General features: G+C 44.2%; 1 protein-coding gene and 2 non-coding genes across 3 annotated transcripts; all 3 read left to right on the top strand.

The window, feature by feature from the left end:
• The first annotated feature begins 2,414 nt into the window (after positions 1–2,414).
• TPT1 (tumor protein, translationally-controlled 1) lies at positions 2,415–10,785 on the top strand. Its single transcript, XM_077483221.1, has 6 exons — positions 2,415–2,581; positions 5,932–6,005; positions 6,530–6,717; positions 8,768–8,873; positions 8,946–9,062; positions 10,241–10,785. Exons 1-6 carry the CDS (start codon positions 2,554–2,556, stop codon positions 10,241–10,243), a joined length of 516 nt encoding a protein of 171 aa, XP_077339347.1. The 5' UTR covers positions 2,415–2,553; the 3' UTR covers positions 10,244–10,785.
• Positions 7,897–8,028, top strand: LOC143986269 (small nucleolar RNA SNORA31). The gene has a single exon (XR_013276478.1). It is a non-coding gene; the product is annotated as a small nucleolar RNA SNORA31 (small nucleolar RNA).
• On the top strand, positions 10,013–10,144 carry LOC143986268 (small nucleolar RNA SNORA31). Its single transcript, XR_013276477.1, has one exon. It is a non-coding gene; the product is annotated as a small nucleolar RNA SNORA31 (small nucleolar RNA).
• Positions 10,786–14,399: the final 3,614 nt, after the last annotated feature.

Below are 14,399 nucleotides of genomic sequence, written 5' to 3'. Positions count from 1 at the left end.
CTTGACGCCAGCTGCTCACCCCCCTTCCCCATACACCGAAGACTGATACGACTGCTCTAATTACCGGGTAAATATGAGGCCACTCGACACACGCTATACCCAGGAAAGCTCACCCTATTCCAAGGAAAGGACCACTTTGACCCCGAATGAGCCAAGCGCCAAGGTACCTTTTTCTCTCCCCTAACTCCGAATAGAATTCTTTTCGGCGCAAAGGCAGCCATCTTGGCATCACCTTCTCTCCTTTCTCCCCTCTGAAGTTTATACTCTTTTTTTTTTAGCCAGAGCTCTAGGGGTTAGGGGATCTGTTGTCTTTTCCAGCTGAAATGTTTTCTAGGGTCATCAGACCACATACCCAGTAACAAGTTTGCTTCATAGTTTTTTATGTATGGGATGGTTACTTGTTTGTCATATACCTGTCTGTACCTCTGGCATACTATGTAACACAATCTGTATTTATTTTTTCCCTTTACGAAAATAAAACTTTTATGGAAAAAAAAAAAAAAATACCACCAAAAGAAAGCTCTATTTGTGGGAACAAAATGATAAAAATTCAGTTTGGGTATAGTGTGGCATAACCGTGCAATTGTCATTTAAAAAGTGGCAGCGCAGAAAGCTAAAAATTGGCCTGGGCAGGAAGGGGGGAAAGTGGCTGGTATTGAAGTGGTTAAGGACGTCTCATATGACATCCATTCAGAGTGATAAATCCACGGCCCTGCTGTCAATCTGTTATAGGCCAGGCGGGAAGGTGATAAAAAAATGGCAACTGGCTCCAAACTCTGCCTGGATAAGTGGCTGCTAGTGCTGCATCAAGCTGTCAGGGATTCTTAAGCCTCGTACACATGGTAACTAAGATTGTTGTCCAACCGAGCGTCTGATTTTTGTCCGAAGAGCGTGGATCTTGTCTTGCATACCAACGGTACACAATTCTCATGGCACAAACACGAACGCAGTGACATACTATGTGGAATTTCAGCTCTTGTGCGCCACCCTTTGAGCCCCTTCTGCTCATTTTGTGTTTGGTGAACATTGATTCCGAGCATGCGTGTTTGTATTTTTGACTTTTGTGTGACGGATTTGTGTACTGACCATACGAAAATCTGATGTCAAGCCGTTGTCCGCCGAAAATGTACTAGCCTGGCATCCAACATTTTTTTGGCTGAAAATTGGAAAACAATTGTCAAAAGGAGCGTACTAACGGTCAGATTTTAGGACAACAGTCTGTCAACAGACAATCCCCTGCCAACAATCGTACCGAGGCTTTACTTACACTTGCAGAGCCAATGCTCATCTGCCTGAAAAAAGGACAGTAATTTACTGACATATATATACCTCCCAACATTTTGAGATGGGAATGAGGGACACCTATCAGAAAAAGTATGTAGGCATAGGACACGCCCCATTAAAGGAGAATTATACAAAAAAGTATTAGCCCTTGTACACACGGTCGGAAATTCCGACCACAAAATCAGACGGATTTTGACCGAAACTGGTGTTGCGTACACAGGGTCGGACAAAGTTTTGTCGGAAAATCTGATCGTTTCGGAACGTGATGACGTTCGTTTGTTCCGATGGGACTACATTCAACCTAGTAGCCAATAGCTTTGCTCTTGTACTTTGATCTGAGTATGCGTGGCACGTTGTCCGATCAGAATTCTCTTCAATCGGAAAAAGTCAGATCGTATTTTTTTGTCAGAAAATTTGAGATCCTGCTCTCAAATGTGTTCCGTTGGAATTACAGACAGGAAAAGTCCAATAGAGCCCACACACGATTTTTCCGACAACATAATCCGATCTGACCTTTTCCGTCTGAATTTCCGACCATGTGTACAAGGGCTTATTTAAACCCACAAGGGCTTTTTTTTTACCACTACTATTCTTTTATATTGGCTTTTGACATTTGCAAATGCAGCAAATTAGAAACTGGATGAAGGTTTAGCGCTGGGAAACACTTTTTGAAAGATAAATCGTGTAATTTATATAAAACTATATAGATCAGACCAGAATGAGGGGGGCAGAGGGACTTTTTTTTACAAATCAGGGACAGTTGGGAGCTATGTATAATGCCTCTAACAGACATTAACTGACAGCTGTAAAAATCACAGATTTCTACAAACTATCTGTAAATTTACTTACGGTTGGCACCCCTGTGAGCAGGCAATAGAACGCCACCTTGGCCTTGTCATCTGCTAAATGCTCTCTGTGGAGCGATCTGAACACGAATCACTCTTCAGAGTGCAACCCTATGGCGAACGAGCCCAATAAAAGTCAACAGTAGCGGTCTTCACTCTGTCCACCAGATGGCGCTCCTGGTGAATAAATAGTCCCGGCGTATAGCGCAATCGGGCGGAGCCAAAAGAGCACGCTGCGTCCCTAAACTCTACAGGCGAACCTCGGCGCGGCTCACTGCGCATGCCCACACTACGTCATGGGGCCGCGCCGCCCCTATATGAAGCAAGCGAGGCGCTGACTCGTTCCTTTTTACTCCCCACCCTTAGCCGGAGCTGAAGCTCCCGTACGTCGCTCCGGGACGCCGACTCCCAGTTCACCGTCACCATGATCATCTACAAGTGTGTCATCAGCAGTAAGTAGCCATTCCCCGGGAGGTATTGGGCGCCGCTATTGGTTAGATTACGGTAATATGTGGGAAGCTGTAGACTGGCCTCGTGCTCTGGAAGGTGCGCGCGCGGCCTATCGCCTCCGTGCATTCCTTTCAGCTCTAGAGGGGCCGGAACATTCCATTTGTAGAGGGGGGAGAGAAGGCGCGTGCTGTGCTCTGGCCGGATAGACGGCGCCATTTTCTGTGCCGCCTTTACACGAGGCTCTATGGGCGCCTAGTACAGGTTGGACTCGTAACATATATTACTGGCCCCGCCGTATGTCAGGCGGAAGACTGCATGCGGCGGACTTCTCTTTATGCGTCATCCTGGGCGGGAAACTGCGGATGCTGGGTGGGGGAGGGGCGTCACCAGGCAGATTAGAAGGGGTGGGGCGAGAACAGTGGAGAAGTTTGTGATGACGTAGGAGCTGCTCTGTTAAGCTTTGGGAAAAGTTTGGGGGAGCGGAGTGCCTGTACCACGTGACCGGATAACCGGAGCTCTGGTAAAAAAATGAAAGGACCGCCCCCACGTCTACTCATTGGCTCCGGCGGTGGCTGGGCGGGGCTGCTTTTTCCTCCTCGGGGACCAGGCCTGACTGCAGGATCTCGGTGTGACCACTGCAGGCCTGAGGGTGGGGCTGGCTGTGTATTTGTAAATACTGAGCCTTTCTCCCTCCTGATCATACAGGAGACATGATTCTGGAGATCGGGCCTGCCATATGAAGAGCTGGAGCAGCCACATTCACTTCTGGGTGTCTTGGGATTTTGCAGGATTGTGGTTTTAAAACACAGGTTCAGGAATTGTTCCAGTCAGTGACACCTAAAGTGTGGTGCGGGTTTGCCATGACTTGTCGCAGGAGCGTCTTGTGATTTGCTGTGGCAAAACTGCATACTGTGCTTTTGGTGGCTGTTTGAAATGATGGTACCTGACCCTGGTTTTTGAGATCGCAGGCAGAATTGCAACATTTCTGCCATGATCCCAAAAGGGCCAACCTTTTACCACTGGCCCATTCACAAAGCACAGCACGTTTCGTGCAGCTGCAATGTTTCTCTTTCCCAAGGTGGCAGTTGGATATTGGCTCGGGTGGGACAGCCACTGGATTCATGGACAAGTGCCCTAGTAAGCTGACAGCAACGGTGTGTTTTTTTTTTTTTTTTATTTTTTTTTTTTTGGGGGGGGGCAGCACATGTAAAGCACTCTGAACCACTTGAGGTCCGTGCTATAGCCCAATGATGGGCACAGCAGGGACTGAATTTCTGGGAGGCCATGGGATGTGTCCCCCCTTCGTTCATCCCATGATCAGGATCAATGATTGCAATTCCCGTAAGGGCCTGATACCGACCCCCCTTACCACATGATCAGCTGTCAGCCAATGACAGCTGATCACGTGTGTAAACAAAAGCTCGGTAATTGGCTTTTATTTTCACGCTAACAGCGTGAGGAGAAAAAGCTCATCACCGGCTTATGCTCAAGTGATATCGGTTCCGAAGAGGGAGGCACATCTGCCTCCTCCTCTGTGCCTATCACTGCCAGCTATTGGTGCTGCCTTTCAGTTTAACCCATCAGTGCCACCAATGCCATTCGGTGCCACCCATTGCTGCCCACCAGTGCTGCTGGCTGATGCCCATGAGTGCAACCTCTTCAGCGTACTTAACCTGTTTGCAAAATTTTATAACAAAAAAATTCGGCTTTTTTTTTTTTTTTTTTTAAACAAAAGATAAAAAACAGGTGATCAAATGTCACCAAAAGAAAGCTCTATTTGTAGGGGGGAAATTAGTGTTATGCCCGCACAATTGTCTTTCAAACCGCATCAGCAGTGAAAATTGGTCTGGACAGGAGGGGGGTTTATTTAAGTGCCCAGTAAGAAAGTGGTTAAAGGCTCATGTAGACAAAAACAAACTGCAGTTTTTATGCCATTTATGTACCTCATGAACCCTGATTGGAAAACTCCCCAGAATGTTGCTAAAACTTTAGTAAGCAGTGCCTAGTGTTGCATTTCCCACACGAAGCTCTGAGCTACTGCATTGGGGAGTGAGTGTGTGAGGGGACTTGGATCAGAAAGTGTTTACTCCTGTGAAGGTGCAGTAATGCCTAGGCTTCTTGGCAACATCCTAGGAGCTTTCCAGTCAGGCTTCATTTATCTTTGGTCAGAGATGCACAGTGGTGTGTGGGTTTTTTAATGTCCATAAGTCTCCCACTGCTGATGCGCTAGGATTCTCCCACTTTGGAGGCATTTCCTGTTTTGGCTATGAGATAGAAGGTGAGTTGACCTATTGTCCCCACTGGAAGACCTCCCTTCCTATTAGTTTAGAGGTTTTTTTGTCTGTATTTTACCATTCCTCAATGGAAATCAAAAATGCCTAGCTTTTGGTTGACACTAAATGTGATATAGGGGAAATCTGAGGACTCTAGTTCTGCTAAGTGGGGTTTTCTGCTCTATTCTGGGTTTTGGCAACAAGGAAAAAGTGGGCATAGCCGTTAACACTGACTGGAATTTTGGCACAGCAGTGATTTAAAGTGGGACTGCACTTCATCTGAGCACCAAAAAATGTATTTCATTTTAGTATTCAAAGCAAATGCTATCATTCATCCATGTCTCTATGCTTTACTCTGTTGATAAACCACTTTCAAAAAACACCAGCATTTCTGTCTGTGGCCATCTTGAGTAAGGGCAGACTTGTGTAGTGTTTACTGCCTATAATCCATCTGCCCTTGGCTTAGGCAGAGAGGATGTGATTGGCTGAGGACTCCTGGGAGGTATGTTTGCCTAGGCCTGGAAACCAGGAAGCAACTTGTAGGAATGTAGCGTTTAAAACCAGTAAATCTGGAATACCTTTCTATCTTACTAATACTAGCAGCATGAGGATTGAAAATAGTGTTTTGGAGTAATTGATTGAAAAGGGGCTGCGATAAATGATTGTGGGGTTCTTGTGGTAAAAAGGTTTAAAACCTGTTGCGTTAAACTGTGGCTTTCTGTACATGTGACCGCTATTTCCCTGGTGTTGACAAAGGTACAGGAAGGTAATGTCTTAAATAAAATTACTTGTTGAACTTGGCTTTTGTAGCCCGAAAGACCTTACAGTGCAACTCTGCAAGAGCAGAAATAACACTTCTGAAATGCGCTCTATACAACATGGGCCCATATACTGGAAGGGGGTAGGTGTGACATCTAGAAATGGCAGATGTGTGCAGACAGATCTTCAAGATCAACTGGTATTTTGCATTTATAACATTTTCAAAATAAAGTAATAAGAAGTTTTGGTATAAATGAATGCTTTAGGATTGGTCTAACCTATTCAAACAGTCATTTAAACAAGATTTGTCTTTATTTTAGATGATGAAATGTTCTCGGACATCTACCCAACAAAAGAAGTCTGCAATGGGCTGTGTATTGAAGTTGAAGGAAAGGTGAGTGTTCTTAGAAGCTGAGGGGCCTAGCTCTGTAAGAAGTTTCACTAAATGGGTACAGTGTTGTGCTTCATTTACTGATTTCAAGGTTGTATTCATGTACTAGAACATATCTAGGTGTGAATGGCGCAGGTCATCTAAGTGTGGGTTCACACTATGGCAGTTTCTTTATGGCTGCATTTGTTTGGGCTGCTGTACCTTCCAGAAATGCAGTCAAAGGGTCTCTGCCCTTTCTGAAATTGCACCTGCAAGGAAACTGCATATTGCTATTCACTTTGCAGTACACAAAATGAGCTGTGGTTCCCAGTGTATGGGGGTGCCATTAAGAAATGGATCTGCCAATAGCAGTGTGTTGTAAGAAAGTGTGAAACTAGCAGTCCTGCACCTGCATACATGTGAACCTACCCTGACTCCCATTAGGAGTGTCATTGGCACTACCAGTTCTAACTCTTCCATATAGATCTCTACTTTGGTAGTAGGTGAAGTTTTCCAGAATTAACAAGGTGACACCTTTTTTTATTTAGACCATCACTCGAAGAGAAGGTGACATCGATGACGCTCTTATTGGTGGAAACGCATCTGCTGAAGGCCTGGATGAGGGGGGTGACGGTGTATCCGTATCAGGAGTTGACATTGTGATGAACCATAAACTTCAGGAAACTGGCTTCACAAAGGATGCATTCAAACGATATATTAAAGACTATATGAAAGCGTAAGTGATGCATCCGTATGTGGTGTAGAGTTGAATGTTTTGGGGTCATAGTAATTGTGATAAGACTGAGCAGCAATCAACTAGCTGTTGACATTGGACAGTCAAGAAACCTTGATGTGTGTGACAAATCATGGGGACTTGGATTTGAGATGGCATGCATTTGACACCAAATCACAATGCGGGTCTGCCGTGCAATCACAGTAAGCATGTTGCCCAAGTAGCTCCTGAACTTTTTTGGGGGGGGCTATATGCTTCCTACGATACGAGTTGCTGCAATTGCAGTGCAATTTATCGTGTTAGACTCGCACCACGATTCGCAGTGCCCAGTCAAATGAATGACATCTCAAATGTGAGTCCTGTGATTTGTCTTTCACACATCAGTGCTTTCAAATCACAGGCAGATTCATGGCAAGTCTGCTTGCGATTTAAAAACACTGACGTGTGTATGCAATATATGCCAGTTTGTTTTGGGTTTAATACAGCATTTATGGCTGCAGTGAAATTGGGTATGTTGCTCCATTGGAGATTGTACACATTCTGTCTCTAAAGTGGGAGCAGGTGTTGGCAGACCACAAGGCATGGACAATAAAAACCCTATCATTTCTATTACTGGATTTTTTTTTTTTTTTTTTTGTCCCTTTGCAGAGGTTTCAGATTGCTTTCTGTACCAGAAGATGGCAATTGAACTAACCCTGTAATCATTCCATATCCAAAACAAAGCTCAACTGTTAACTCCACTGTTTTGCTCTATACCTCAGCACAGCCATCACCCTACCCACCCACTCTGATGTTTAGTACATGACATTCTAAAGTTGAAAAAAGGTTACTATGGGACATCTCATAGTAGGCTCACTCCAGTTAAAGAGCTAAATCTTTGTCATGCTCTGCCTCCCTAGACACCACCATTCACAGGAGTGAACAGTGGCTAGGTGCTGATTTGGCAAGCTACAGACTGGTGACCATGTGGATTGCCACATTCCCTGCAACTTTTTATTTATTTTTATTTTTAATCCCATTGTAGTTCAAGTACAGCTACATGATTATCAACTCTTCTGTAAATTGGGGAGCAGTGCAACATTGCTGGAAACTGCATGAGGCGCATTTAACTGGTATGCTCATTGGGTATTTGTAGGACATTTGCACAGGGAGCAAATTGGTTCTTTACTACTGCCCAAGGCATTGCATCTATTGATAGACCATAAACTGCATTCTATTGCCTTATGGTTTGCACTAAGATGCTATAGAAACCTCCTCGCGCTTTCTGTCTGGCAGACTCTGTAGCTTGAGCAGTTTGAATAGAGGAGTACACTACGCTTTACCAGTTTGCTTCTGTAGCATTAGAAGCTAAGCTGCACTTAAGTGCGGCAACGTTTTTATTTTCTATAGTTCTCTTAAGCTTAAAGCGGTTCTGCACTCATAATAAAACATTTGCCCATTCTGTTGCCTCTAGACCATACATTTGATAATGCCACATGTTTTTTTTTTTTTTTTGATTCATCTACCTTTTGTAATCCGTAGTAGTTTATTTTCATCCCCTGCGGCGATGGGCGGTCTCTTGCGGGGATCAGCATCACTTCCTGCTGAAGCCCGCACTGTCTCCTGGGATCTCGTCCAAGTAATCCCAGGAGACATTGCGGCTATTGCACCCGACATCTCGCGAGATGTCGGGTGCATTAGCCGCAATGTCTCCTGGGATTACTTGGACGAGATCCCAGGAGACAGTGCGGGCTTCAGCAGGAAGTGATGCTGATCCCCGCAAGAGACCGCCCATCGCCGCAGGGGATGAAAATAAACTACTACGGATTACAAAAGGTAGATGAATCAAAAAAAAAAATGTGGCATTATCAAATGTATGGTCTAGAGGCAACAGAATGGGCAAATGTTTTATTATGAGTGCAGAACCGCTTTAAGTGAGATACTTTCCTAATCTCAACTGTTTCATTTCTTATTGGTTTATCAAAATTTTGGCTGTGAAAATTGAGTTGACTTTTTTTTTGGAGGTTTGTTCCTATTATAACATTTTGTGTGTGGGTTTTTAATTTTTCCCTAGCATTAAAAGTCATCTAGAAAAGAATAAACCTGCAAGAGTGCAGCCTTTCATGACTGGAGCAGGAGAAAAAATCAAAGAAATTCTTGGAAACTTCAAGAACTTGCAGGTGTGTTAACAGATTGTAAAGTCGATGTTTAGCTATCTATTGTAGCAAAATGCTGACTAAGCTGCTCTTTAGTTTTTTACAGGAGAATCAATGGACCCAGAGGGTATGGTGGGCTTTTTGGATTACCGCGAGGATGGTATAACCCCCTTCATGACTTTCTTCTTAGATGGCTTGGAACTTGAAAAATGTGTACGTTGATGCTCCTAATTTTTACTATCTTGTCTACTGTAAAGTGACATTTTTATGAAGCGGTGATTGGGGGTTGTTCAGAGGGCAAGTAGTTGGGACTGATATCGCTTGAATCCTTGTGCTTTCTCTAAGGACATGTTTACACGTGTTCACTTGCAGCCAGGAGTTTTTTACAGGTCTGTGCTGCCACTGATAAAATACTGTAGCAGTGAAGGGGATATGGGTATAGACCCTCTATAGCAGTGATGGCGAACCTCAGCACCCCAGATGTTTTGGAACTACATTTCCCATGATGCTCAACTACACTGCAGCGTTACATGAGCATCATGGAAAATGTAGTTCCAAAACATCTGGGGTGCCAAGGTTCACATCACTGCTCTATAGGCACCCACAGCAAGGCACATAATACTTTTGTTAATTTCCAAAAAAATTGACTTTTGTGTCGGCACAACTGCGGTCCACTAAGATCTACTAATGCCTTTGGTGGCTGATTCCTGGGCTGAGGCTTTGTGGCCAGTGTCTTGCACAGTGTACTGACTGTTAAACAAAATGTGTGCATGCTGGGAATGCTAATTGGAGAGAAGGATGGGAGTGTTAACACTATCACCCCAAATCTCTATGTGCACTGGGGGGGGTTGGGTTTTTTTTTTTTTTATTCCCCTTGTGTGCATGGAGTCTTCATTTAGATGCAACAGGGCCTGGAGTCGTCATCTGAAGTCCAGTTTCTGGCTATAAGGTCTAGTAAACAGTGGCTTGTGTGCTGGGTGACCACCCGCCTGACTTCATGTACAGTGGCTTTACACTTCACTTAGAACAGTTTGCAGGTTCCCAGTAATGATGCTTACACTAGGGTGTTCAAATGTGTATATACTTTTTGTTGGAACGTGGAAAACCATTGCAGCTTGGCGCCTGCAAGAGAAAAAATCAGTTCATTACTACTGCCCAAAGCATTGCATCTATTGATAGACCATAAACTGCATTCTATTGCCTTATGGTTTGCACTAAGATGCTAAAGAAACCTCCTTGCGCTTTCTGTCTAGCAGACTCTGTAGCTTGAGCAGTTTGAATAGAGGAGTACACTAAGCTTTACCAGTTTTGTCCTATGGCATTTGTTATATCAACTTGTGAGCTGGTGTAATTCTTAGCATTGTTTTAATGTTTAACTTTTCTTTATCTAGTAACCATTTGGATCGTTTGATGCAACCAACTGCTGCTGATTTCCATTCATACCACACCAGGATTAAAGTCTTATGACCGACTCAAACTGGACTGTTATCATCGAGCTTCATTTATTTCAAACCTAAATTATTGGAGTGGAGACATTATTTTAAAACTTTTGTCATTTAGTCCAAATAAAATGATCATACTCCACTCTAGTTAATGATTTGTGCATTCCTTCCTAGTGCATGTTTAAACCTCAACTGTGCCTGTTGCCACACTAGTTGTTTGCACACAAGTGGACTAGTCTGCTACAATTCTAGGAATGGATTGCAACTACAGGCTTCCTCTCATCTAGCTGCTGAATGCTGTAGCTGTACGGCACTCTTAAGAAGCCAATTCATTCTCTCTGAAGTGCCTACAGCCTATGAAAATGGACATTGTGATCTCATGTAATACAAAACTTTTTATTGGCAAGATGCCACAGGTGTGCACCTTTTTATTGTGGTGTAGTGTGGTTTTAGGGTAAACAACTTGAATAAAACTATCCCCTGTAACTGTTAAATTGTGACGGTCAATGGCAAATTTACAGGGGTGCTGTGTGATATAAACTGCCCAGTGACAACTTTTTTATTTAAAGCTGAAGGGGGTGGGGTGCTTTTGCCATCAAAAGGTGACCAGTTTTGGTAATATAAGTGCACATGAAGGAGAAATGCCTACATGTCTAGTGGTTCTGAAGGCTTCTTTTTGAAGTGAATAATGCACTTTTTATTTTCACTGCATGCAAAGTATGTGGGTTTTTTGTGCAATGCTCTTTAGGATAGTCTGCAGGAGTACCTGTTATCTACTTATCTGCCTGTCCATTGTATGGACTGAAGATGCTCACCAGCACCCTTGCAGTTAATTTAAAGATAGACGCAGTCGGTCACTAAGGCTAGCTGTGGCATTTATTCACAGGAAACTATCTTCAAGTTCTAACAGGTGTGGGGAGAACAAGCTTTCCAGTACTGTGCGGGACATGTTTTCTCGGCACAGAAAAGTGTTTACATGGGGCTGCATAAATTTGGCCTCGGGTTAAAGCCCATCCACTGAAGCTGCATATTTTCGCCATTGGTGCAGAGGTGAACTTTTACTTTAAAGAGGAAGTAAACCCTGAGTTTACTTCCTTTCATTCCCTGCAAAGGTAAAGCATAATGGACTACTATGCATTGCATAGTAGTCCATTATGTTTCACTTGCCTGACACAGGAGCCAGTGACGTCACCGCTGTAGTCCGGCGCATTCATCTTCTCGGTGGGTCTTGCTGCTCTGCCGCTGTCATTCGGCGAAGCCGCAATGACCTCACTCCCGCGCATGCGAGCCGCCACACGTGGCATATTGCTGTTGGCAGGTGCCGCGCTCAGTGCACCGTAGACAGCGGTGCCTGTCTTTCGGCAAATATCGTGTAGGTTTAGGAGATATTTCTTGGACCTACAGGTAAGCCTTAATCTAGGCTTACCTGTAGGTCAAAGTGTGTAAGGGTTTACAACCACTTTAATGACTGGCTTTCATTCATGGCAGCTTGCTTACTATTATGATTCGCTACAGTTAACTGCATGGTACAGGGTGCCAGTGGCCCAATGCAACAGTAAGCAAGGTTGTGAATGGAAGGTTTTTCTTATGTTGCCTGATTAACCCCTTTGCTGACGTATGCACATGCAGCCTCTACTTTCAGTGGCTATACCAGGGTCATGCGTGCAGCTGCAGATATCACCCTGGTACTTAATTTATTTTGTGTGGGTGGTCAGTTCCTCAGGGATAAGCTGCTAGGCTGTCATCCCAGAGAAGTGGGAGGGAAGTAACTTCCGCTGCTCTTCCTGTGCCTCCTGTCCCAATGGGAGACTGATCGGCTACATTTGGCTAGTCAGAGTAAAAGTAAGCTGGAAACTGCTTTGTTCCAGTCTCCTATGTGTAAACATGGAAGCTACATCACTTCCTGCTAATTGTGGTGGTTTAAAAAGATGAAGGTATTCAGAATTGCGTGTGGGGTTTTTTTTTTTTTTTGGGGCAATCTGAATACTTTGACGTCTTTTTAGACCACTGATCCCTCCATAAAGAGTACCTATTACTGTCACATGGGATGTTTACATTCCTTGTAAAAGTGATTGTCTTTTTGAAGAGAACTTTTTTAAAGCGTCCCTGCAAAGTCGCGCGCCCACATGTGTAAAAGTGCTCAAAACATGAGTTATCGCTGCGATTGTCAGCGAGAGCAATAATGCCAGCGCAAGACTTCTGTAACTCTAATCTGGTAACTTAATTTTTATGTAGGGTTTTTATTTTTTGGGTACCATAGTTTGTCGCCATTCCACAAGTGCACAATTTCAAAGCGTGACATGTCGGGCATCTAGTTACTGTGTTACATTTTTCCCCAAAAAACTGCTGTTTGGGGTGTTTTTCCTGAAAGTGTTGGGTGGGTGTTCTCCTTCCCCCCCCCCCCCCCCCCCCCAAAATGCCTTTGAAAGACTGCTGTGCAAATACAGTCTGACATAAAATATTGCAATTTTATTCTCTGCTAAAAAGTTTGGGGATTTTAAGTGTGTTTAAGTTTTTTGCTGAAAAAAAAAACTTGTGTAACAAATGTCAAATAGGCTTGGGCATGAAAGGGCTGAGGTAAGTGTCAATCTTGAGCCTAAGGACAAGTAATACAGCCGCCACATGCAAGTATTGGTAAGGACTTTCATGCTGGTTGACCCGCCTGCTCAACTGGATTTTTCTGCTTGGCAGGTCCTTGTACGCTCCACTTATGTAGAGTGTACACCGCCCACTTAATTCTATGGGTGGTTGGATGCAAAAGACTAAGTGTCTACATCTGTCATACAAGCTGCCAGATGGATGGTTTGATTGGGCTTGACCAAAAAACTGACGGGTGGATCCAATTGGTCTGCCCATGTTAGGCTTAAGTTGCAATATAATTTTGCTTTTGGAATTAGGAAAAAAAGCTAGAATGTTTTGAGCACAGGTAGTGTGGCTCTTCACCCCTGATGAAGTAACTTTTCCCTTGGTGTTGAGAGACTAATTTATAAAAGGAAAATGCTGCACTACCTACTAGAAGGGAGGATCTCAATCAATTTAAACTTTATTAAAAAAAAAAAAAACTTTTGGAGTAATGAACTAAAATATATAGTTTCTATTTAAGATGCATTCATTTAGTTTTATTCTGTATGAAATTGAGCTTGGTTATGTAGCTGTATACTACAATATTTATATTTTTGGTAAACTCATTCAATGCAAGCTGAGATGACATGTACTTGATACATTCACACAATTTTACATTAACCATGAGATGCTTAGGCTGTATCCCCTTAACATGGGGGGGGCACGGGGTGCTTTGGGACCCCAAAGCACCTTGTCCCCATTTGATGACAAGGGCCTCTTCCCGACAAACCTGACAGTTGGTTGTCCAGGTCTGCAGGTGGCTTATTGCAATCGGAGCCCCCTTTTAATAAGGGGGCCTCCCCACCCCATGTGAGTATGGGGTACATTGTACCCCTACCCATTCGCCCGAGGGGAAAAAGTCACTACACAGGTTTTTAAAGTAATCTATTAGAAGGCTCCGGGGGTCTCTTCTGACTTTACTACTCTCTTCTCCCGCTCCTCAGGTTCTTCCTCCGCTATCTTCCAGCTCTTTTGCTAGAGTTGGCCCAGTCTTCTGAATAGTCTTCTTCCCTTCCTCCAATGTTGACGCAATGCTTTCTCCTGCTGTAAGGCTGTTTTGAGCGGTGCGCAGCAACTTGTATAGGCCTTATGACATCAGTCCCGGCATGCCCTGGGTGACATCATCGCCCCATGCCTATAAAAGTTGTTGCACACTGCTCACTTGGCATTACAGCGGGAGAGAGCGTCGTGTCAACATTGGAGGCATAAGACCGGGCCAGCGCCAAGAGTCAAGACACGTCATGTTGCCCCTGTGTGAATGGACTCATTAAAGAGCTCCCGTTATTTCAGATTCATTATGGCAGTGCCTGTTAGCGGGTATCCACTCACCTGCTGCTGCCACGTCCCTCACCTTGTGTCACTCATGCATCACCAGCCGTCCCTTTTTTAAAATGGGACTGTTGTGAGTCAGGAGGAGCCACTGTGTGACAGATGACAGTTGTTCTTTAACCACTTCTGGTGTTCTGCAGAGAACTGTCCACCTCGT

This window comes from Lithobates pipiens, unplaced genomic scaffold, assembly GCF_037356315.1.
Source record: "Lithobates pipiens isolate NorthernLeopardFrog02 unplaced genomic scaffold, aLitPip1_a1.2 Scaffold_16, whole genome shotgun sequence".
In the NCBI taxonomy this organism is placed as follows: domain Eukaryota; kingdom Metazoa; phylum Chordata; class Amphibia; order Anura; family Ranidae; genus Lithobates; species Lithobates pipiens.
The sequence above is the reverse complement of the archived record's forward strand: the minus strand, read 5'-3'. Positions and strand labels throughout refer to the sequence as shown.